We start from the raw sequence: 23,812 nt of genomic DNA on the forward strand, positions 1-23,812 counted from the left end.
CCACACAGCTGTGCTCCTGCCATCAAAAACGAGGCCAGAAGAGAGCTGTGCAGCACATCCCCTCTCTCCCCTCCACTACCTGTTTGAGCAGCTCTCCAGTTTCTCTAACACTCTCCCTCTCTAGTGTGTCAGCCAGAGCACAGCCCATTGGAAGGGAAAGGTATGGCATGAGGAGGCTTTGCAGTTGGTAAAGGCAGAAAATTATCTTCCTCTGCTTCAGATATTGTAGCTTCACGAATAAAACACTATTTTTTCCCCAAAATTAATATGATGCCTCTTTAGTGACAGCCCAGTTCTGTTCTGAGTGCTTCACTTCTGTGAACAGTGTGCACGAAACTCACTCTTTTGTGCCTGGAAATAAGCAAATGAACTTCTAATTTAAATGAATAATTTCTTAAAGTCCGTATTCTTTATGGTAATATTCATTAAGTTCTATTATGCAGGGTGCAAAGAGAAAACTGGAAGTTGCATTCAAAGCAATGATAAGTTACCATTTTAAAGATTCTTTATGTTGTGAGTAATTTATAAATCACTCGGTATCTTCTCAGCAAAGCTTGCCTTCTGTTTTTAAAACGTAGCTTTTGGTATCCGACAAAGGGTTTCAGTGCAGTAAGAATTAAGGTGTGTCTCTTAGCTTTTACCTGCAAGCAATAATGATGTTGTCAAGCGTTTCAGGTGAGACCAGCCCAGGATTTTGGGGTGGGGAAAGACACTCTGTTATACAGCATCTTCAGTTCTTCCCTCAGAGGGAGGCAGAGACACCTTGAAGGGCTGAGTATAAGGACATATACGGAGTGTCTTTTTAAATAGTCGCCAGAGCTGGGGGGGGGGAGGGGAACAGGAACAGGCTTGTAACCATAACTCAGTTGGACTTGTTTCTGAGAAGTCAGATGCCATGGATTGGCTCCCTCACCGAACGGCTGCTTTTCTGTTCCTTTTGTTGGTAAGTTGGATTTTAAAACAATATTTGTAAACTCTGCCACTACGCCAGTTACATCTTCCTCAACAGACCATTACGTTTTACAATGTAAACTATTCCCCAAAAATATCTTGTGAAATTTACCATAAAAACCAAAGCTCTGCTTATTTTAAACAGCACTTGTGTGCATTCTATAGAATTAAATTAGCTTTTCACTATATACTGACCAATGTTTCTTTTTAGACTTTTGGCGATCTGTTGATGTTCAAGATGCAACTATCTATGTTTACTGCATGATTTCTCAGGCAAATGTTTTATGTAGCTGTTGTTTAAAGGTCACAGTTGCTAATAAAATGCTTATAGTTATAAAAATTTGAATGGTTGGATATGATTTCATTCTATGTCTTTACTTTTTTATCAGTTGAGGAAATACCTTTCTCTAAAAAATTCAAATCTCTTTTTTCTAAAATGATTAGCAAGATTGCTTCAGAGCAACCAAATCCTACAACTATATTCAAGAGAGAAAAAATTTAGTGATCTCATTTAAGTAAAAATCAAGATCTGGCCTATTATTTCACATCGCAAAGGATTCCTGTGTTGTTGCGCACTAGTGTCGGAGCTGCCATGTGCTGAGCAATTGATGAAAGTGTTGCTCTTTGGGTTTGTTTTTCTCACTGTAAAAGGAAAGTTGTGGCTATGGTCAAGCGGCATAGTTGTTCAGTGTGTTCATCAAGACATGGCAATTACCCAGAAGGGACTTAAAAGGGCTATGGGTGCCCTACTGCTCCTGCAATCTGATTTTTTTGTGGATTAATTTTACTCATCAATGCTGACCTCTTGAAATTTGGTAGAGGTTTAAGGGCCTGGAGATTGAGAAGAGAAGGATTTCTAATATAGTTATGTCCTGTGGTGTTCATGTACTTTTACATTTTACAGTGTATTAGTATGCATAAAAGTTTGTTAATTTCTTATTACTGACTTTTCTTGAAATGCTATAGTCTAAGAAAAAGTTTGTTATAGATTAAGAAATCCTAAAACCATTATGAAAATACAGTCCATTAATTTTAGGTGACAGCTCTGCAATCAGTAAAGCAGAACTAATGAACACAGAGCAGCTGCCAAGCAAACAAGAGCAAAACTTGGCAAAAGCAAGATATGGTTTGGATAAGTTTCTGCTTGTTCAAGGCAGCAGAGAGGTGTCTGAGACTGGCCTGTTGCACATCACACTAACACTTCTGGATTTTCATGAAGCACTAGTGACTATTCATTTCACTCTGTTACCTGGTGATGCAAACTCCCAGTGTGTTGAAATTCAAAAAGCTTGACTGTTTTATGTCTAAGACCTGTCCATTCAAAACACATTTTGCTGCTTTACTTTTCTCAGCAACTCTGGAGCTATTTTCATTCTTTCAGTATGTTGTTGTTACAATTGTGAGTGATGGAGAATAGGTGTTGGGTCAGAAAAGAATGGCGAATCTGAAAAATTTCAGTGTGTTTTGATGACTATCAAATAGTTGAACTTTTACTACTCAGAGGAAGCCTTTGTTCTTGTTATGCATTCTTCTACCCAGCAATGTTCATGATGGCCTGTACGTCTTAATAGCATCTTTCAGTGCTTTATAGAAATGTGTCAAACAAACTGCCGAGATCAAATAGATTATAAATCCATGCATCCAGTTTTAGTGTATTCTGAGAAAAAATTTTGGCTTTCAGCTAAACTAATCTTTCATGAAAATCACCTGTCTGAATGGTGAGTCTGGTTAGTACGTTGTGAATAAGTTGCATCAAATGAAATTACTATGAAGTTATACATATTTTAGTACAATACCGCATTTTCAAAAAAAAAAAAAGGAAACTTACCAGCCCTGAAACAAATAATTTTCTCTATGGATTTCACCATTGGTGGGACTGATTCTGCAACCCTTGCTCATGTGACTTCAAAGACATTATTCTCATGAGTAAGGGAGTTCAGTTTGTGATACTAGCACAGACACGTTTTATGGAAATAACCTGTTTGATCAAGTATGACTCTTCTCCTGCCAGCTATCATGTGACAGCCAATAATTTTAAATTCACCACATCTCTTATGCACTTTTGTCTGGATACATTTTCCCATGTGTTATCTAGAGTTATTTTTTCCCCCAGTTGTTAGGCTATGGTTCCATGTCCTACTCATAACTTGATTGCATGTAAAAATAGTCAGGAGCTAAATCCTCTCTTGTATATTCATATTAAAAATCTGCCAGGAATGAATCAGGAACCTGCAGGTTCTTCTGCCAAATAATTTTGTTGTAGAAATAGAAACTAAAACAATTCCACATTCAGGAATTATCACCTAAGATTAGGTACTTAAGCCTGCAGTTTTACATTCCTAAGTAAAATGGCCATTAAGCAAGCATGCATTTGCAGCCAGAACACTCTAAGTCATATCAGAATTCAGGTTTTATTGAGGAGATTTATTGAGGGCACTTAGCATGACTAATTCGAAAAACTCAAATTTTTATGATAATGGCATACACCCTATATTGAAATTACTTTTCTGTTCATTTTTCTGAAGGTTAAGCACAGTTACTTTATGGAAATGCATTGTATCTGCATACAATAGAAGATACAATAGCAGAACAGAAACAACCTTAGTGGAAACTTTCCAAAGTGGTCAGTTGTTTGAGTAAACTTATTTTAAAATAAATAAAATTTCAAAGTATATTCTTCAGCCTGATATGAGTCTTGTCATAATTCCTCAATTATTCCTGTCACAATTGTTGAAACAGTAATGGATTCTCCACACTGGGTGCAATTCAAAATATTGTTAACATAGGAAACACCTGTCCTCCTCTGAACTAGAAGACAAAATGCCAGAAAAATAATCCAGAAAATCTTTCCCTTTAAATTGGATGAAGTAAATTCGTAAGTGACATATGAAAAGGTGAAGTATAGAAAAAGAAAATCATGTTTCAATTAAAATGATCAAATGGTATTTTTTCTAAATATGAGGATTTGTCTTATATTTGAACTCTGTTTCTCGTTATTTCATACGCACTGATGTATTGTTTTTTTGAAGAGATGCAGAATGAATAAAGGGGAAGGGCTCATTATTGCAACCCTTTTTGAGTCAGGGCTTTGGATGAGTAAGAAAGACGTAAAAGTCCCAAAACGCTGACAGTACCAGAGCTACCAGGGCAGCCTGATGACTGACACAATACGTGTGAGTTCTCAGCACTCCTCCCATCCAGGCTAACAACAATGCCACTGTTGACTTCAAAGAGAGAGAAGCAGATCCCATATGAATAATGCTGGGAAGATGTTAAAGGTGTGTTCAGTCATTTAGATTTGAGTAGGTGGAGGAGGGAGGATTCCAATTACATATGATATTGCTTGGTATTCAATTAATGATTTGTTAATTCTTGTTTGGAAATTGCTTTGAGTGTGAAAAGAACAGTACACATCCTATGGGCCTAATTCTGTCCCCAGTCACATCAGAATAAATCCAGAATAATGCCAGTGTGTCTCTAAGGTGTCGTTTTGGACACAGGGTCCAGGTATCATTACAATGAAAGACAAGCTTTCAGATGGAACTGAAAGCTGTGCAAATAATGTAAACCATAAACTTGTTTCCTGCCTGCACATCTCCCAACCCAAAACAGAATCAGCTTGTGCAACTAGCCTCTAGATTCTCTGCAGCTTTCTTTTTTTCAGTCTCTCAGAGACTAACAGGGCAGCAAATCTTGGCATCATTCTGACCAGCTTGCCTACCCCAAGGTCCTCAGGATGCATCCCATACATTCCAGTGGCTCCTATTGCTTTAATTGTTGTTTATCCCTGTGTCTATGGAAAGTATTGTACTTGGATATGGGTTTAGAAGGGAATTTTTTTAACTGCCTAGAAAATTGCTTGGGTTAGCTGCTAGCAGACAGAACTTATCAGCTGGAAATAGCAGTAGGAAAAAAAAAGTTCGCATCCCAGATAAATATTAAAAATAGACAACTGGGTTAGAGGAAGACTTCCAACTGCTGGTGACAGTGGAAAACCAAAAGGTATTATTTGGGGAGGTGGAGGAGCCTCTATCCCTGTATCAAGTAGAACAAATGTAATTTCAAAATTGTTCAGGTTTATCAGGTGAACTAGACATTTTTGTCTGGTGTCTGCCTGCCCTCCTTTCTATACCACAGGCATATACTGAGAGACATAGCAAACACTGCCACCAAGAACCTCAGATCAGCCTTTTCAAATAATAACATGAACTGTACTAAGGACTCTGAATTCAAGATCTTCTGTTACCAGCAAGTAGCAAAATGGGGTTTTCCTTAGCTCTCACAGGACACGTGTGAAAATACAGGACCTAAATTTACAATCCCCACCATCACCAACGGACAAATCCCTGATGGTCCCATCACTGGTGATCAAAAACAAAGGATGAGGCTCCAGCGTAAAATATGTATTTTCCCCTGTACTGGAATCAGGAGGTTTATGAATATCCATATCCTTAAGTAATAGAATTCTTTACAGGTATAATTCTTATTTCAGAAAAACTCAGAATCATTTTTCAGAATATGAGAGTGATGTGGCTGGGTGTGAGGTATTAGTCTCACTGTTAAGTAATAGGATAGGCCACAGGATGCAGACAGCAGACAAGATTCACTAACATTGCACTGGGAGGTGCATACCCATACTTTGCCAGGTCAAGACAATTGTTTTCATTCCAGAAGGGATTTCAGCCTAAGGGTGGAGAGGATTTCATTGTGATCACCAAAGGAGGTGGGATAGACTGATAAGAGACTCAATTAGTGTTATTTCTGGTGGACCTCATCACTCAGGTTCTCTCATGAGGGTGTAGTCTGCCCCTTTGACTCTTCCATGTTCCCCTGGGATCCAAGGGGGATTATAAAAGAACAGGACTGAACTCCCAATGGGGTGAACAAACCCTGCCATTCACATGAATCTGATATTGTCCCTTCTCTGAGATGAGGAACAGAACAGCTGCATGTGAATTTGAATACTATTATGAAACTGAAGATTTAAACAGTCTTACATTCAACATAAGTTAAAAGATGTATATTGATGCTTTTAGCACAACATGAACATATTGTAGTGATTCTCCCACAGAATACTTTTCTTAACCATTTTTGTCAATAGCTGGCTCAAACGAACAAGTCAAAAATCCTCTCTGTGAATAGTCAAAAAAAAAGTCAAGCTATATATGCACATCAAATGGGCAGATCCACAGTCTAAACTCCTTCACTGAGAAGCAGACTAAGGCATTTATTATAGACCAAGGTCTCAGGGAATGTTTTGGGTAAAACCAGATCGTTGGAAACACTGTTTTGCAAATGACAGATGGTGAATCCTTGCAGCATAAAGACAAATGGGGAAAAGAGAGAGAGAGAGGAAGGAGGGTGAAACTGCTGTTCATTAATCTGTTTCATGTAAGAAGTTGTCTTAACATGAAGTAAGTGGAAAAAATTTTGTGTCCGTGTTCCAGTCTTGCCAGCACAATGCAATAAATTTGAAGTGAGGAAAAGTCCCATGATGTAATGATAGGATAAAAGATTATCACAGATTTTATCGAAGTATAGCTGAAATAAAACCCTACAGATATATCAGACAAAAAACAAACAAACCAAACCAAAATAAAAAGCTATGGGAAATTATAAGGAAGTGAAATACTCATAACTGCAGCTGTTAACATTTGTTGAGAAAAGAGAAAAACTGCAATAATTTTTGAGTCACCTGCTTATTTTGTTTCATCCAATGATGAATGAAACAAGCATCCAGTCCTCCAAATCCCACATTCTTTACCCTTTATTGTCCGAAGAGAGCAAAAACAGTTCCTAGACCTGAAAGAGGTGCTCTAAAGAAGATACATTCACCAAGCGAGGTTCTTTTCACGCCCTATTTAGGAATAAAATTAATTAAACTATACCTTATTTTAAATTGTGCTAATCAAGAAACTGAGGCTTCTCTCAATTAAATTTTAGTTTTAAAGTAATTGCATACTGCATCTGATCCTGCTACATTTATTTACTCAAAATTAGTTGCATATTTGAGTCTCAAATCAAAATCCACTGCACTCCAGGGAAATTTGCCTGAAACCTGCAGGTGGGTTTCCATCTTACATTGAATCTCTTTAATCTCACTGGGAAGTTCCAAAAAACCGTGTTCATTCTTTTTTTGGTTAAATTACATAATTAAGTATCCAGGTTTACTCTTGACTTTGTAAGTAGGAAAAAACATAATGAAAAAATAATAAATTATTTAGGATAAATACTTCTTCAGTTTCCCAGAGTGTTTGGTAACAACTCTTTCAATCACTTCTCTCTTCAGCTGACGTGTTAAAAATCTATGTGAAAGCTTTCTTTTGATGACGGTACAGCTTGAAAATTGCTCTGGCATATCCATTCAAACTCAAAGTTCTGTCTTGAAAGACAGAATGGATTTTGAAGGTTTTAACTGTCAAGGAATTTAGGTTCTGGATATAGAAAAAAATGAATTTCACAAACTCGTTTGTGGAAATCTTGCAGCTAGATAAACCACTGCAATAGGCTTGGAAAAAAACAATGCTCCAGGCCTGCAGTATAGCAATGTCTTGCATGAGAGTTTTGCTTGCTGCACTTTGCCTTGCATTTTTATATGACAATTTTTTTATTGTTCTTGCAGGTACTCTTGGATTTCAGCACAGGATTTCATGTAGAGGTAATACATATCTCCTTAGAAACTGTTTTTCTGATTAAACTAAATGTAACAAAATTAACAAACCATGTGGAAAATACTCGACTAAGACACTTCTGAACCTGAAGATTGAAAACATACTTAAATATTAAACAGCTGCAGGTAATAACCTGCCCACCCTCTCAAGAGAAATTCACCTAAATCTAAATGAGTATCTCATACAAATGAGTCATTTTAAAATGAACATGTACAGTCATAGAGTTTGGGACTCACAGACATGTAAAAAAGCATATGGTAAAAAAAACACATGGTATACAGAAATCTCTTTTCTCCTTGTTGTTGGAAATTATAATTGTCTGAATTTCTTTAAAGTGGATTGAGGTCATATGATACTGGAATTCTCTGTCAAAGGTAAAAGAATGGGCTGAAAATGGAACAGCAAGATGGAAAACCTTTAGAAGACAAAAACGTGAATGGATCAAATTTGCTGCAGCTTGTAGAGAAGGAGAAGATAATTCCAAGAGGAATCCAATTGCCAGAGTAAGTAGAAAGACAAACACAAGTATTCACTGACAAGGAAGTTTTGCCAATGACAGGCTGATAAAAGTAGAGAGATTTAAAAGTTCCAATGCTTAGAGTAGAAAAAGCAAGGAATGTGGAATAAAGATGATGCAATATTCCCAGCTTTGCTGAAACAGTCTCATAAGGTGAATCCATATGGCTGCTGAGGAGTGACCAGAGGCTTCCGAGAACATTGCCATGAGTCTACTTCCCAGGCAGCTCCAACCAGTGTTTTTGCTCTAGATCATGACATTTCTCTTCTCTCTCTCTTATCCCAAGAAACCTCTAAGCAGAAGTTAAAGATTGCATATGACTTGCAGGAAGCAGAAAAAAATAAATACCTTCCTGTTCTCTCACTGTGACCACACCCTTACTGAGGCCCAGCCACGGTGTGATACCCTTGGAGGCTTCTCTTTCCACTTCCCTGACAGATTCAAGAGAACTAAAAAGCCTATCAAACCCTTAAGAGGAGATGGATGTCTAGGTTGATGCTTTGTAGAAGAGCCTTCCATTGATTCTGTCATCTCTACCTTGTAATAAGTGGTTGAGAAACTGAAGTTATATAGAATTTTTTACAGGAACTAAGAGTAGAAGAAAAAAACATGTAGGTAAACTGGCATAAATTATTTTTATCTGTTACTGTAGATCCGATCTGATTGTGAAGAAGACAATCCAATCACATACAGCATCTCTGGAGTTGGAATTGATCGTGCACCCTATGGAATATTTGTTGTTAACCCAAGAACAGGAGAAATTAATATAACATCAATAGTGGATAGGGAAGTAACACCAGTATTTGTTGTAAGTACTCCCCTTTTTCTTTACCTTTATAATGATGGATCCAGGGTGGGGCAGACAACAAATGCATTCGTTTCAGATTGCTACTTTGCTTATTTAACTTTTGGTTTTAAAACTAGTAAATCTCTTTATTTAGATACGTTGCTTTGCTAAGCACTCAGTGACCGGTGTAGATTTGGAACCGCCTCTTGAACTTCGAGTCAGAGTCCTGGATATAAATGATAACCCTCCTGTATTTGCACAAACTGTATTTACAGGATCTGTTGAAGAGAGCAGCATGGACAGTAAGTAACTATGCTATGCCTTTTACAGTACTAGTAAAGTTCATAGAATACAGTTAATACAAACCTGGGGTGCTCCTTCTGCTTTTCTTAGGCAATGACACATTGGTCAGGGCCACTGTAGAAGAGGGAGCAGCAGATGCTTCTCCAAGTGCTATTTGAGCCAGGGCCTGGGCTAATTGCTGTAAATTAAACAGCAATGTTTCCTTCTCCCTTTCCTCCCACACATGAGTGCTGAATGTTCCAGTTTCTAACCATGCCATCATGCAAATTCTTTCAGATGTGAATATGTAAAATAAATAATTCCATTCCTTCTCATTAGAATAAAAACATCATTACACTTACTTCCTTTGAGGGTATGTAAAACACATTTTCCCCCATTTTTCTCTTTCAAATATTTGTACTTCTAGCCTGTGTATTTTCACTTGCAACAGAACATTACTAAATAATTCCATACTTAAACCATTAATTTTTTTTTCACCAAAAGTGCAGCAGTCAACATTGGACATGCAAATAGCGCTGAGGCAATGGTGCCTAGCACTCATTTTCTTCTTTCTAGAAATTCTCATTTAAAGCTGTGATTTCTTATAGTAATCTCTACAAGCTCAGTACTTACTGTATTTGCATATTCCCTATGGTGATTAAAAGAAGTTCAGTGAACTGCATTATTCACTCTGACCTTGATTTTTAATTCATTTAAAGTAATTAACATTATTAGAATCAGTACAACAAAACTAAAGTTTTTGTTTTCTTTGTAAATGTCAAGGAATAGATAACCTTCTATAATTTTCATACACCATTTTAGCACTGTCTTGGTGAGTTGTTTTCAGGAACTCGAGATTTTACTTTTTTTTTTTGTTTTGATGTTTGTTTGTTTGTTTATTTTATGGGGTTTTAAAATTATTGTTATTATTATTATTTATTTTTAGACACACTGGTGATGAAAATCATTGCAACGGATGCAGATGAACCTAACCATTTGAATTCTAAAATTGCCTTCAAAATAGAGAGTCAGGAACCTTCTGGTCCACCCATGTTCATTATGAATAAATACACAGGAGAACTCCATCTTGCAAATTACCTTGACAGAGAGGTAACATTTCCCCTTCCAAAGCTAAATAACATGATGTTGTAGTGTATTTGAGAGCAAGAAAAATATAAGAGAGAGAGAGAGAAAGGTTGTGGTTTTTGCAAATATTAATGGAGAAATGCATGTTTTTGATGTGTCACAAAAAAATGTCTAAGTAGAATTCCTGCATTAGGAAATAGTAGCAAGCATGAGTCATTTAGAAGATGCACAGATGGTCTAACATACTCACTTCTCTTTTTGTGACAGCAACATAGTAGTTACACTCTGGTTGTGAAGGCATCAGACCGGGATGGGGCTGCAGATGGAATATCATCCCTTTGTAGCTGTAACGTGAAAGTTATTGATGTTAATGACAACTTTCCAACTCTTGCTCAGAGCTCTGTAAGTGTCAAATAACAAAAGCAGCAACACTGATTTAAAACCCTGTTTAAAAGCCCCGCTGATAACAGAGCCCTTACTAACCCATAGAGAACTTTTGCATGTTCCATGGGATTTACAGGGTTGTTCCCTTGAAGCGTGCTCAAAATACAATCCATCGGTTGTGCAACAATTCTGGTAACATACACTTAGATTACTTTTGTATTCAGAGATGTCAATCCTGACACTGTCAGGACTGACTTCCATGTATTCAGAGAAGTCCTGTCATTCAAGTGCCCAGATCCCTGCAATATGGCCAGATTATGTGGAATAACCCAATCCTTGAAAGATTGTTTCTCGTGGAAAGCATAAATCCTTTAACATGCCTCTGCAAACCTTGGAGGTGATACAGATTTACAAATCTGTAACCATAATCACAATTTGCCCAGAACACATTTTTTTATTAAATTGGCAAGGACTGTGCTCAGAACATCCTTCAAAAGAATCTCTGCAGACAGCTGTGTTTTCCTCATATATATGTACACAAATATATATAAATGTTTGCTAATAGGTATTTATCTGTCATTTCAGTTTTCAGCAAGTATTTCAGAAAATTCACTCAGTTCAGAACTGCTACGAATACAAGCTCTGGATGCTGATGAAGAGTTTACAGACAATTGGTTAGCAGAGTTTTTCTTTATAACCGGTAATGAAGATAACTGTTTTGAAATTGTTACAGATCGAGCTACAAATCAAGGAATTCTTAGAGTAATTAAGGTATGGATAAGTACTTTGATTCAGCTCTTGACTTAAAATTTTAATTAATTGTTAACAGAATTAGGCAGTAAAACCACTGTCACTCTACCATTTAAAATAAAAAATGTTTTTAAAATATAAAGGAGATTTTATGCATTATCTCATTCTCTTTGGTTTACCTTTTAGGAACTGGATTTTGAACATATCCGAACTCACTCACTGATGATTGGCGTCAGGAATGTAGCTGCCTTCCACCACTCTGTTGCACATGAGTACCAAATATTTGGAACACCTCTCACAGTAGAAGTAAAAAATTTGATTGAACCACCAAGATTTCATCCATCTTCAGTTGTGTTTTCCCTGGCAGAAGGTGCACGAGTGAATTATGTTGTAGGAACATACACAGCCATGGATGAGGACACTAGAACTATTGCATCAAATGTTGTGTAAGCTCTGCTGTGCTTAACTCCCTGGATGGAATAATTCTTTTGAGATTTCAATGGGATGAGGAATATATAATTTAAAGGACACTTTAAAAAATAATGTTTATTGATTAGCAATAGAAAAATAGCAATAGAATAGTATTGTATAGTATAGTATAATTTATTATATAGTATTATATTCTGTATTGTTATAGAATAGTATATCACCCATTTTTGTGCTATAATTGCTTTTCTTTCCTGACTACTTTTCTTAGCCTTATGCACAAGACAAAGAAAATATCATTTTTCTGGCAGGCTGTAACTAGAATAGAATAGAATAGAATAGAATAGAATAGAATAGAATAGGGTTTGTTTTTTAACTCAGCCTAAGAATGTTTTTTCTTGAAACATTTGCTACAAGGAGGGAATTAGTTAGCATCTCAATAAAAGCAGACAGAAAATCCAAATAATTGTCAGTATTATCCAATCAGAATAGAAGAGGTCCCTACTAGCTCACTCTCTTGTAAAAAAAAAATTACACTTATTTCTCTTGAAATTAATGATAGTGACTGAGACCATAATCTGCTTTTAAGTGCATGTAGAAATAAATACAGCCTATGTACAAATATTTGAAAAACATTTTCTTAAACACAAATGTGTCAGCAAATACAACTGTAGATGTTTATAACGAGCTGTGGATCTAACCACTGATATTAACAAAGGTTCTAGTAAAGGTTTACAGGATCCAAAAAAATTTTACTTTTAGACTTTGATGCCACTTTTAAAATTAAATCTTCTATGCATTTGCTTTATTCGTAATTACTTTTCTGGTCTACATCTTTCGGAGTCTACATGGATTTATGCTTGAACTTGGTGAAATGCAATAGGATCTAGCATAGCCTAAAGAAAACTGCTCCAAAGTGCCAAATTTTGTCTGCAAAATAAATATGCAATACATATATTCATAACATAACACTGAATATTTTTACTTCACCAAACACAGATATAGTATAGGACGTGATCCAGCTGCCTGGTTCAGAATCAATCAAAACACTGGTGAAATCACACTGAACAAAGTTATTAGCCGGGATTCAGTCTACGTAGTCAATGGGCAGTACCAAGCAGAGGTTCTGGCTATCACCAGAGGTAAGAAAAGAGATTCAGTTTTCCAAAATAAACTCCTTCTGTTACAGATTTCTCTCAATTTTTTATTTCTTGTTTCTAGTTTTCCAATCCTAACTGCATTATTTATGGTATCAATATTCCCTCCTGACCACCAATACCTTCTTTTTACAGGGGTTCCTCGATATACTGCTACTGGCACCATTGTACTTTCAATAGATGGCATCAATGCCAATTGCCCAAGTATTAATACTGAAATGAGGAAAGTATGTATGCATTCCCCATCGGTGATTATCTCAGCAAAGCATAGGGATGGTGATCTCTATGCTACCCCCTTTACATTCAGCATACATGGTGAACCTCAGACTACATGGATTATCAGACGAATAAATGGTAAATTAACCTACATTTTATAACAGAATAAATCATAGTAATAAGCTCTTGTCTAAGATAACTGATTAGGATGTTATTTTATTAACAAACAAAACACTCATTATAATCTATTCAAATGTCAGTTAAATATAATCTAAGAAATTACTCCAAATTTGAATATATGCATACATATATATGTATACTAGAATATTAAAATCAGAGTTATTACATGTGTTACATTTTAAAGGAAACTGTAAATATTTGATAAAAATAGAGCAGCAAAACTGTGCTTTGAGTATAAATGTGACAAGAGCCTTTAGTGTTCTAAATATCATGAAGTAAATAAAAAGTAGTAATTTGATACTTTTTCATTTCTGTGTTATCTAAAAAATCCTAGCCATTATGTATATAGTTAACAGAGCTTTTCTTTTATGAGAGGCATATGAAAATGGCAAATTAGGATTACAACTTTTTAAATTTATTGTACCAGTCATACCTACTTGTATTTTAATGAAAATTGTTTTAGTCAGTGCCCAGTGGAGCTTTGCCAGTTTCCTTCAATACGACATGACAAAATAATGAATTAATCAAATCCCACACATTACTATATGACAGAATTTGCATAACTCACTGTATACCTACAAGACTACATTAAATGGCAAGCATCCAAATTGCAAGTATTCTTGAGTTTTCTACTTGTCCTAAACAATTGCAAATATGTAATTTTAAATGTTTAAACCTACTGAAAAACTTTTTAATAAACATCTATGAATTCCTTGAGATAGGAAAAAGAAATGCATAAAACTTTCAGCTTTTGTCTTTACCATTGTGAGGATAAAATTCAGGAGAAGCAGCAGTGGAAATGAAAATTTTCATTTTCCCATCTGTATCTCTCAAGTTGAGAAGTGATGATTAGACTAATTTGGCTCAGGTTTTACAAGAAAAAGAATAGGCATAGATGAGTATTACATGTTTCAGCTTTGAGTAAGTACTGTATGTAGATGCATAAGTAATTGAGGTGCTTAAAAAGGGAAAACTTTGTTTTATTCTGTTCTATGAATGTAATACACAAGTAGTATAGATTTGTAGAACACTTATAGTCAATACCTTCATCCAAATATTTTTCTCTTTTTTTTTTCCCCTCCAAGATTCTTCTGCAGAACTAGTGGGACAGAACATAGACTTTTACCTTTATAGGATCTATGTCGTTGTAAGAGATAGCCAAGGCCGGCGCTGTGCTAGACCACACATAATTCCTGTGCAAGCCTGCCAGTGTGATAGTCGGAATTACTGCACCAGTGGGGCCACGAGAATAATTATCATCGGTGGTGGTGGCTCTGGTGGTGGCACTGGTGGTGGCACTGGTGGTGGCACTACTGGTGGTGGTGGTGGCGGTACTGGTGGAGGAGGCCGGGAAGACGGTGGTGGTGACTATGGCCAGACTAGACCTGGAGGAGGAGATTTTGAGGACCACACAGACTGGCAGGGTTATACTGATGGCTACGACGGAGGTGAGGAAGGATATACTGCCTCGACTGATGATGGTTATGGAAATGAAAATTATGGCAGACAATACGAATCAAACACCACACTTAGTGGTGCTGCCATTGGCCTGATGTTTCTCGGTGGATTAATATTTGTTTGTAAGTATAAAATTACAAAAACAATTTTAGCATTTTTTCTGAATAATGTAAATAGTTCATTTTTTAATTCTTCTAAAATAAGGTTACTTTTTCAGTTGGTTGTTAATCCATAGGCTTCTATTGGCCATTTGACAGAGAAAAAAAATTGTCTTTTAAACGAAAAGAATTTCCATAAATTTTATGTTATACATACATACATATATTTTTCATTCAAAATTAAGCATTTCCTTTCTAAGAGTTGCTATGCAATTCTTAGACAGAGCTGTCCTGTCACTTACACTTTGTAATTTGTACTTCCATTACATTACTAGAAGAAATGGGCAAGTATAAGCTCCAATTAAGTTGGGTATGAAAGGTTCTAAAGAACAAGATTCCTTTGAACTAAAAGCTAGATTTCAGTAGTAGAACAATAAACCATAGATTTTGAAACTTTTGGCTACTCTTCCAACCATCACATCTAATAAAAAACAAGTAGCATTTATAATAACAGCATCAAAACAGGACATTAATTCATTTGTCCTAGCATTCATGAAGAATTATGACCTTCACGGATTCAAATTAGAATTTATACAAGCAATTATTTCTCAAACTACCACAATCATAAGTGATCAACCTTCTTTCGTGGCCTGGGCATCAAGTAATCAACATCTAAAATTTCCCATTGCAGGAACACCGACTACAAAACCTGAGGAAATTGATTTTTTTTTTTTTCCCCTTGATTTTTTGAAGATGAGGGTTTGGTTCAGGTTTTGATCTTTGTTTAGTAGGAATCAACAAACATAAAATTTTGAAGCTTCAAAAGGCTGTTCAAATTGTAGTCTTGTAAGATAAACCATCTTAAAGGACAGACTGGACTGTCTTTCTGCCTTTGGAAATCTCCCCTCATAGTCTGAAGTAAATACGTCCTTAGTTGTGCTGTATGAGGCAGCACTTTGTGCATTATATAGTCCTTTCCCCTTTTCATTTTACTTTGATGTTCAAGTAATCAGAGGGCTGGAGCAACTCTCCTATGCAGACAGGCTGAGAGAGTTGGGTCTGTTCAGCCTGGAGAAGAGAATTCTCCAAAGCCTTCTTCTCTTCTCTTCTGAGGTAACCAGGGCAGCCTTCCAGTGCCTAAAGAGGGCCTGCAAAAGAGCTGGAGAGGGACTTTTTACCAGGGCATGTAGTGACAGGACAAGGAGCAATGGATTTAAATTGAAAGAAGGTAGGTTTAGGAAGAAATTCTTTAGTGTAAGGGTGATGAGACAGAGGCACATGCTGCCCAGAGAAGTTGTGGATGCCCGATCCCTGGAAGTGTTCAAGGCTGGGCTGGATGGGTCTCTGAGCAACCTGATAAGTGGAAAGTGTCCCAGCCCATGGCAGAGGGGTTGGAACTAAAAGGTATTTAAGACCTCTTCCAACCCAAGTCATTCCATGATTCTATTAATTAATATGGCATTGCCTTTCTGAAATAAGCAGTGCTTTTGATGCTGGCCGTTAAAAGCATTCTGCAATTTCCAGCACTGAGTTCTTTAAACAACTAAGCATAATACAGCACTCTGGGAAACCTGACTCACTCTACGTAAACATTTGGCAAAGCTAGGGCTTGGGGTTTGTCCCTACTGCTTTTACAAATCCAGCATTATGTATATGTAATGTGAAAATTGCAACTGGAGCCTTAGCCAAAGATCGCTGTAGTCAGGTGGATTCTCCACTGATTCTCATATGTCTATTATTACTAGTGTGTATTTCTTTTCAGTTACAATACTTGAAGAGAAATATGTATGCTTATATATCAGGAAAGAATAGCACTGAATGCTATGCATAGTAACACTGATTCTGTTTGTTTAATTTTCATATGTATGCAACTTATATTGGTTTGACTGAGATAGTTCAAAGTCTGTTCCCAGGTGTATAAGCATAAATTTAGAGAAACAGCCCCACCCCTGTGTTGCTATGCTATAACTAAAGGTACAAATTATTCTGAATTTCCAAATACAGGCATCTCCATAAGTAGCTAATGATTCTGAAAGCCAGATTTACAGGCTGCTTGGTTAGAAACATTTTAAAGGCCTATTTTCAAAAGTTCATGAGCACCTGCCCTCTGGGGAGAGCAGCTATTCCTGTGAGGAGGAGATGTCCTAATTCCTTGTTTCCTGTTCCTTTCCTGTTAAGTGATTCCAATTTTGATGTCAATGAGTGACTGTTGTGGCTGTGGACCTGGCGCTGCAGGTGGAGTTGGAACTGGATTTGAACCTGTACCTGAATGCACAGAAGGGGCAATTCATCCATGGGGAATAGAAGGCGCACAGCCTGAAGACAGGGTGAGTACACCCCATGTTTCTAAAACCAGAATTAATTCATATTTAGAGTAAAGGCTGCATTTGACTGTAGAAAGTGATAGTAACACCATGTCATCTAAAACGAGTCTGGCATTAACAAAAATTGCCAGGCAGATATGAAAGGTGAGTTAACATTCACTGGTGAGTTTTATGTGTTTTAAGCACTGGCCAGTTAGTTTGGCACAAGAGTTTGTTGCCATTGTTCCTTCAGATGAAGCATAACTAGCAAGCTTCTTCAGTGAAAGTTTAGGAGAAGGGAACACAAATCATCTTCACTGATCATTGTTCATGTTGACAAGGAGACAAACTTGTTGTCTCTTATTTTTTGTTTTGTTTTGTTTGTTAATAGAGATGGTGATAATAACTATCATTAACAGTTCAGACTGCTAATTCCTTAACATAATTAAAAAAAAAAAAGTTTTGGTGTTCATATGGGAATTTCAAGGTAATCATTCAAGGAGTCAAAATGTTGTTTTCCAGGATGTCTCGCACATTCTTGCCCCAACAACTGCAGCAGGAGGTGATTTTGGTGAACCTTCTGGTAAGCAGATCCTTAAATCTTCTATGTTATGTTGTCATAAAACTGTCTTTCAGAACTTCATGCCTTCATATTCATGGACTCCTTTGGTTTCCCAGCTATAACCTAACCCTTCCAATCTCACATCTGCAGATAGTCAAAGTCATGCTGCTAGGACCTCCAGTAGGAATAAAACGTCTAGGGTTTGAACTTTTGAGCAGAATAATTTCTGCAAACTACACTTATTTTGAAATATCTGCCAAGGCTTTCAAATCCCAGGCAATTTTTCTTTATCAGCACAGCTACTGAATGGAGGGCCTTTTCAAGACACCAGTTATAGCAGAAATCAGTCTTTAGCTGGATTAAGGATATTTGCGTTTGTAACTCCAGTACTATCTTCAGTTCTTCCCAGTTTCCTGCTTCCCACAAGGAAGCATGTCAAGTAGTTAATTACTGGTTAATTACTGACAATTTGTGTGTTAACCTAGATGAGCTAATACATAACACAATAAATGTATGCTTCTGAGATAAGGTTCCTCCAGAAATTCAATGATCATAGAGAATAAGCCCAGCTGTGCAGTGCCACTTTCTCCTTCTCCCCTGTTCCTTAGCACAGAAGAGGAAGGAAGGATACTGGCACAGATCCATTTTCACTAGCTTCTGACAGGAAGAAATATTACTCTGCAAAACAATTTCTCTGGTGACTATTTATTATATATTAATGTTCTCAGATTTCTCGTTTCATAAAAATGAAAGAAATATATAATTTAGCCTATGTTTCCCAGTGTAATGATAGTCAAGACTACTGTATGCAATTCTTTTATTATAATATGTGCTGATCATTAAGAAAATTTTCTATGTAATCATATATTTTAAAAAATACAGAGAAGATTAAATTCTGCAAGTATTATGTTCTAACTTATTTTAAAGACCATTTCCATTCTGCATTATAAACTGGTGGTTATTATGATCCATTGTTGTTCCCCCCTAAAAAATCTCACTACTAGAAAATGTGAAAGTAGTTACAAAACTCTTTATTTTCTAGGATTTAGAAAACACTTTATTTTCTAAGTGTGTAAGGAAAAACATTTTAACACCAATGTGTTAATGTATTTGCATAGACAAATGTTATCTGATTTTCTAAATCCACGACAGCATATATATTCACTAGACAGAATAATCTTTCCAGCCAGTAACAGAATAAACCACTGATTTTCTAAAGTACAGGTACACATGCTGCCTAGCCTCAGGAATAAAATTAAGAGCTTAGGTGTCTGTTAATATGTATTTATTACTGCAGTTTCAATGTTTGGTACCTGTGAATGTACCTGTGACTGAAATTGGTCTAAAATACCCTTAGAAACTCAGTAGTGTCATTATAGCATTTGTAAAAACAACTGACAAATTGTGTGTAAAGTTTCACAGAGCACAGGAAGAATAACTTTTTCTGTTTTCAGACATATATAATAACACATATGGAGGAGGAGGAGGAGTAGCTTCTGGTGTTGAAGAAACTACAGGTGTTGGCTATGGCACTGGTACAGGCTACGGAACAGCTGGAGGAATTTCTGGAACGGGGGAAGCAAAAGGTTCAATTGGAGGAACAATAAAAGAGTATCGAGAAGGAGGAGTGAACATGGCCTTCCTAGACAATTATTTCTCTGAGGTAATTAGTTGCTATTCTTTGAGTTACATCTGTGAGTATGCTTTCTCTTAGATTCCCCTTCCCAGGTTACATGGTGGAAATCCAGGTTAATTCTACTCAAGTTGAAACTTCCATGATACAAGATTGCTGTAGGAGCAAAGCTGACCACACTGGTAGGAAAAGTTACAACACTACTAGTAGTACTGTCTTTGAGCTGCTGCCATAGTGGATGGATTGTTCAACAGCCTTTTTGTAAAATTGATGGACACACTGCAGGAAGGGATAGGAAGCAATTAAATGATTTCAACTTCTTAAGTACCCACAATATTTATTTATTTTCCACCTTTCTCAGTGTATAAATATATAAAAAAATTTTGGAATTGTTCACTCCTACTTCCCACACAGCTTGTTTGATTAAATCCTTTTAATCCTTAAAGAACTTTAAACATCAATTCTTCCTTATTTCTATTGTCATTTCTGCTCCCTAAAAGACTTGTGAACGACCAGTGACACCGATATGCAGTTTTTCAATTGACAACACCTTAATTAGCCTTTAAATAAGGGATTTTTAAAATTTGTATGGAATTTACATGATTAATGGTTTCATGGGCTATATTTTTACTCATATGAATGAACTATGAAGCATAAAAGTTATAATTGCATGTCACCAAAATATCAATTAAGATATAACGATTGCTATATTTCAAAATCTAAACCAAGTTCAGTGGAGGACAGAACAGAGCAGTCCTGACATCCTGAGCATGAATTTCTCCCAGACTGCAGTCTTCCTGCCTTAGCCTGGAGCACCTATGTATCAATTGTCTGCCAGCCACAGGCCTCCACATACTACTCTCGTTATCCTCCTGGACCATCTCAGTCCCCAAACTCTCTGACTCTCCCTCCCAGGCCTCCTCTTCTGTTTCTTCCAATCCCATTCTGCGTTCACTTTAAATATACCCCATTCCTGCCTGATCTCTCTGCAATGACCACACCAGGATCCCCAGCATCATCCACAGTTGGCGATTTCCTTCTTGCTCAAAATGAATGCTCCCCTCTGGACTCATCAAGTCTCCCCCACTGTGGACAATCCTCCATCTCATTTCCTCTTTCCTGGTCTCTTCATTGTTCCCCTTGCCACCCTGCTTCACTCCTCTTCCTACCACCTTGTTCAGATACTGCTGCCCAAAGAAGGTACCTGTTTGCCTGTCCCTTTTGCCACATAGACAGAGCCATTGACAACAGTCCAAATTTGAGATGCTATGTGCTGGCAGAAACAAGAATAAAACACGGTAATATTTAAATAAGCTTATTTCAAGGTTAAAAAATGTTGGTGGTATAGTCGGTCCTGTTGATGTCCTATTTTTCAAGTCATCTGGCCTTATTGTCATTAGGGAAACTCTACTGTGGTTTGAGTATTCATGGTGAATTAATTAATTTTTGTTTTCTTTTTTTTTTTTTTTTTTACCAACTACAGAAAGCATTTGTGTATGCAGATGAAGATGAAGGTCGGCCGGCAAATGACTGCCTATTAATTTATGATCATGAAGGAGTCGGTACTCCTGTTGGCTCTGTGGGTTGCTGCAGCTTTATTGGAGAAGATACAGATGAAACATATTTGGATACTTTAGGACCAAAATTTAAGACCCTAGCAGAGATCTGTCTTGGCAAAGAGATTGAACCTTTCCCTGATGTCAACCCACCCTGGCCAGGTGTCGTCAACATTCCCTTCCCCAGCCCTGAAAGTGATCTAAACCTCCCGCCACCTGGCACCACCATCGTTGTCAATGGAAATGCACCCATGCCTCCCCCCGTTGGCACTACAACGGTTGTTACTGAAAACACCTACACGTCTGGGACAACCATACAGCCCCCAAGGCCAATGCCGGATCCCTTGCTCCATGGCAACATGACGGTGACCGAAACCTACACCTCCGGCTCCCCCTCTCTTTGTGTTGACCCTCTGCGTGCATCCAACGTCGTTGTGACAGAGAGGGTTGTCGGGCCCGCATCTGCCTCTGAATTGCGTGGCATGCTTGATATCCCCGATCTCACAGAGGGCTCCAACGTTATCGTCACGGAAAGAGTAATCGCGCCTAACTCCCGACTCCCGGCATCTCTGAGCATTCCTGATTTGGTAGATGGGTCCAATGTGGTAGTGACAGAAAGGGTGTTCAGGCCTGCCTCTGGCATGCCGGGCAGCCTAATAAATATTCCCTCAGAGTTATCCAATGCCCACAACGTGGTGGTCACAGAGAGAGTAGTGTCAGGGTCTGGGATGAGTAGCCTGGGAGGAACAAGCCTAGGAGGAGCAAATCTGGGGGGTCTGAGCAGCACGGGTCAGATGCTCAGTGCTGACTGTCATCTTGGCCAGGGAATGGGCACAGCATCTCCAGGCACCTCCCGGAGGCGAGTGACAAAGTACAGCACCATGCAGTACTCCAGTCAGTAAGGCCTCTGCTGGCACCCCTTCCTGCTGAAATCGCCATTTGCACCGACACTCATTAGCTGCCACCCATCAAGAATATTGTTATTATTTATAACTAAGAAATAGTGCTAAAATTTCAGGGATTCCTGCTTGTGTGAGGATCTCTGACGGGTGCCCCATTTTGAGTTCAAATGCAGGACTTTGTCAGTGAAGGGAAAACAGAAGTCAGCTTTAAATTTCTTTCTCTCCACCTAGCACTGCAAGTGTATAAAGAGACTAGTATTTTTGGAGAGTTATCTGATGACCGAGGGGAGCAGTGAGAGGGGATCCTTGCATGCACACAGTACCAGCATGAATTAATGTCATACAAAAGCATGTTAAAATACTGTGCAGCTGAGTGATCTGTCACAATAAGATTTGGGTTAATAGACCCTCACTGACAAGAGAGGAAAAGAATGTAATTAATAATTAGTCAACTCAAGACTAAATAAGCACTTTCAAATGCATCATTTTACTCTGCATGTAATTCAAGAAGCGGTACAAAACGGCACTTTCAACCATTTCTCCCATCACCAACAATAGTTATAAATAATAATTATAGAGACATAATACACTTCCATTGCTTTCTGAAGTTCTCAGTAAACAAACACCCTGACACAGCCTGCCATGCTGTTCCTGTCATGGCAAGGAGCGATTTGTCGCAGCTGCTGCTGCCGCTTTGACACTGTCACCCAGCAAGATGTTGGCTTCATCCTTTCTCCATTGCCATTACAGCTTTGCTTAAACCCAAAAGGACTTCAGTGACAGTCAGGAACTCTTAGTCAGATTTTTGTGCCAAACTATGACTACCATTTAAATCAGTGTCAGGTTATATCAAGAGGGCTATAATATACTGTGCAAATTCTCATCTCAAATACTGATAAGAAAAGAAAATCTTGGAAGCTTTGTGATGTGAGGAGGCAATAGCTAGTATTGTATTACTCACACTGATAGCTGAAGCCTTCCTGAAAAGAAAAAAAAAACAAACTTGGAAGCAATATAAATTTGCTAATAAGCAATGGGGAGAATTTTTATTTCATATGTCAATGTATTTTGCATTGATATTTTGGAAGTTTATTTGAATGTATTAATTGGAAAAGTCTTTATGAGTCTATAAACTTAATTAAATCTGGCTTTTATTTTCCCACAAAAACAGTTCTACTGGACTCTTATTCTAATAGTACCTTAACATGTTGTAGAATATGATCTGAAGGAACAAAATGCTGAAATATATCTTTTATCTCATTTTACTTCTGTATCATATGTATAGTAACCACAGCATACCCAACATTGCTTCAGTGTAAATAAAATAGTTATAGGGAGGGACTAGCTTTTTTTGCTAGACCACCAAATCAGTAGTTTCCCTGCAAATTTTGCTTCTTTGGCTTCAACAGATAGGTTACTGAAAAGTTTAAGGATTGTCTGTGAACCTCCCACTCTGTAAAATGGAAAAGAAACTCAATTGCGTATCCAGACGAACTTACCTCAAAAGGAATGGATGACCAGTTTCTGAGTCTGATACCAAGAAAAGTTTTTTTAAAAGATGTTTTTGGAAATACAACTACGTCTGCTGTCAACAGCATCCCTTAGTGCCCCCTGAGTCAATGCCACTGTCAATATCAGTAATCCCCAGGAGTCATGACCAAATCCAAGGCTACCTCCAGGAAAGGTCCTGTCCATAGCTTCAGGTTCTTTTCTACAGCAACTGAGCATGCTAGATGTTCTCCCTATAAAATCTGATGTGTTGCTGGTTTTGATTCCATCTGTAGCCTTGATTATCTTAAGTATCACCAAAATTGCATTGACTTCAAAGGGATTAGTCTTTCCTATAAGTTATGTACCAACTGTAATTATGGTTCCTGGAACCATTCTTTAAAG

At 37.4% G+C, this 23,812-nt stretch overlaps 1 protein-coding gene across 1 annotated transcript; it reads left to right on the forward strand.

The window, feature by feature from the left end:
• The first annotated feature begins 895 nt into the window (after positions 1 to 895).
• Positions 896 to 21,919, forward strand: LOC134049145 (desmoglein-1-like). The gene is made up of 16 exons (XM_062501367.1): positions 896 to 943; positions 7,574 to 7,609; positions 7,997 to 8,125; positions 8,792 to 8,947; positions 9,081 to 9,228; positions 10,155 to 10,318; positions 10,562 to 10,696; positions 11,264 to 11,449; positions 11,615 to 11,874; positions 12,854 to 12,996; positions 13,147 to 13,365; positions 14,493 to 14,987; positions 17,142 to 17,290; positions 17,789 to 17,849; positions 19,283 to 19,491; positions 20,945 to 21,919. Exons 1-16 carry the CDS (start codon positions 896 to 898, stop codon positions 21,917 to 21,919), a joined length of 3,513 nt encoding a protein of 1,170 aa, XP_062357351.1.
• Positions 21,920 to 23,812: the final 1,893 nt, after the last annotated feature.

This window comes from Cinclus cinclus, chromosome 1, assembly GCF_963662255.1.
Source record: "Cinclus cinclus chromosome 1, bCinCin1.1, whole genome shotgun sequence".
In the NCBI taxonomy this organism is placed as follows: Eukaryota; Metazoa; Chordata; class Aves; order Passeriformes; family Cinclidae; genus Cinclus; species Cinclus cinclus.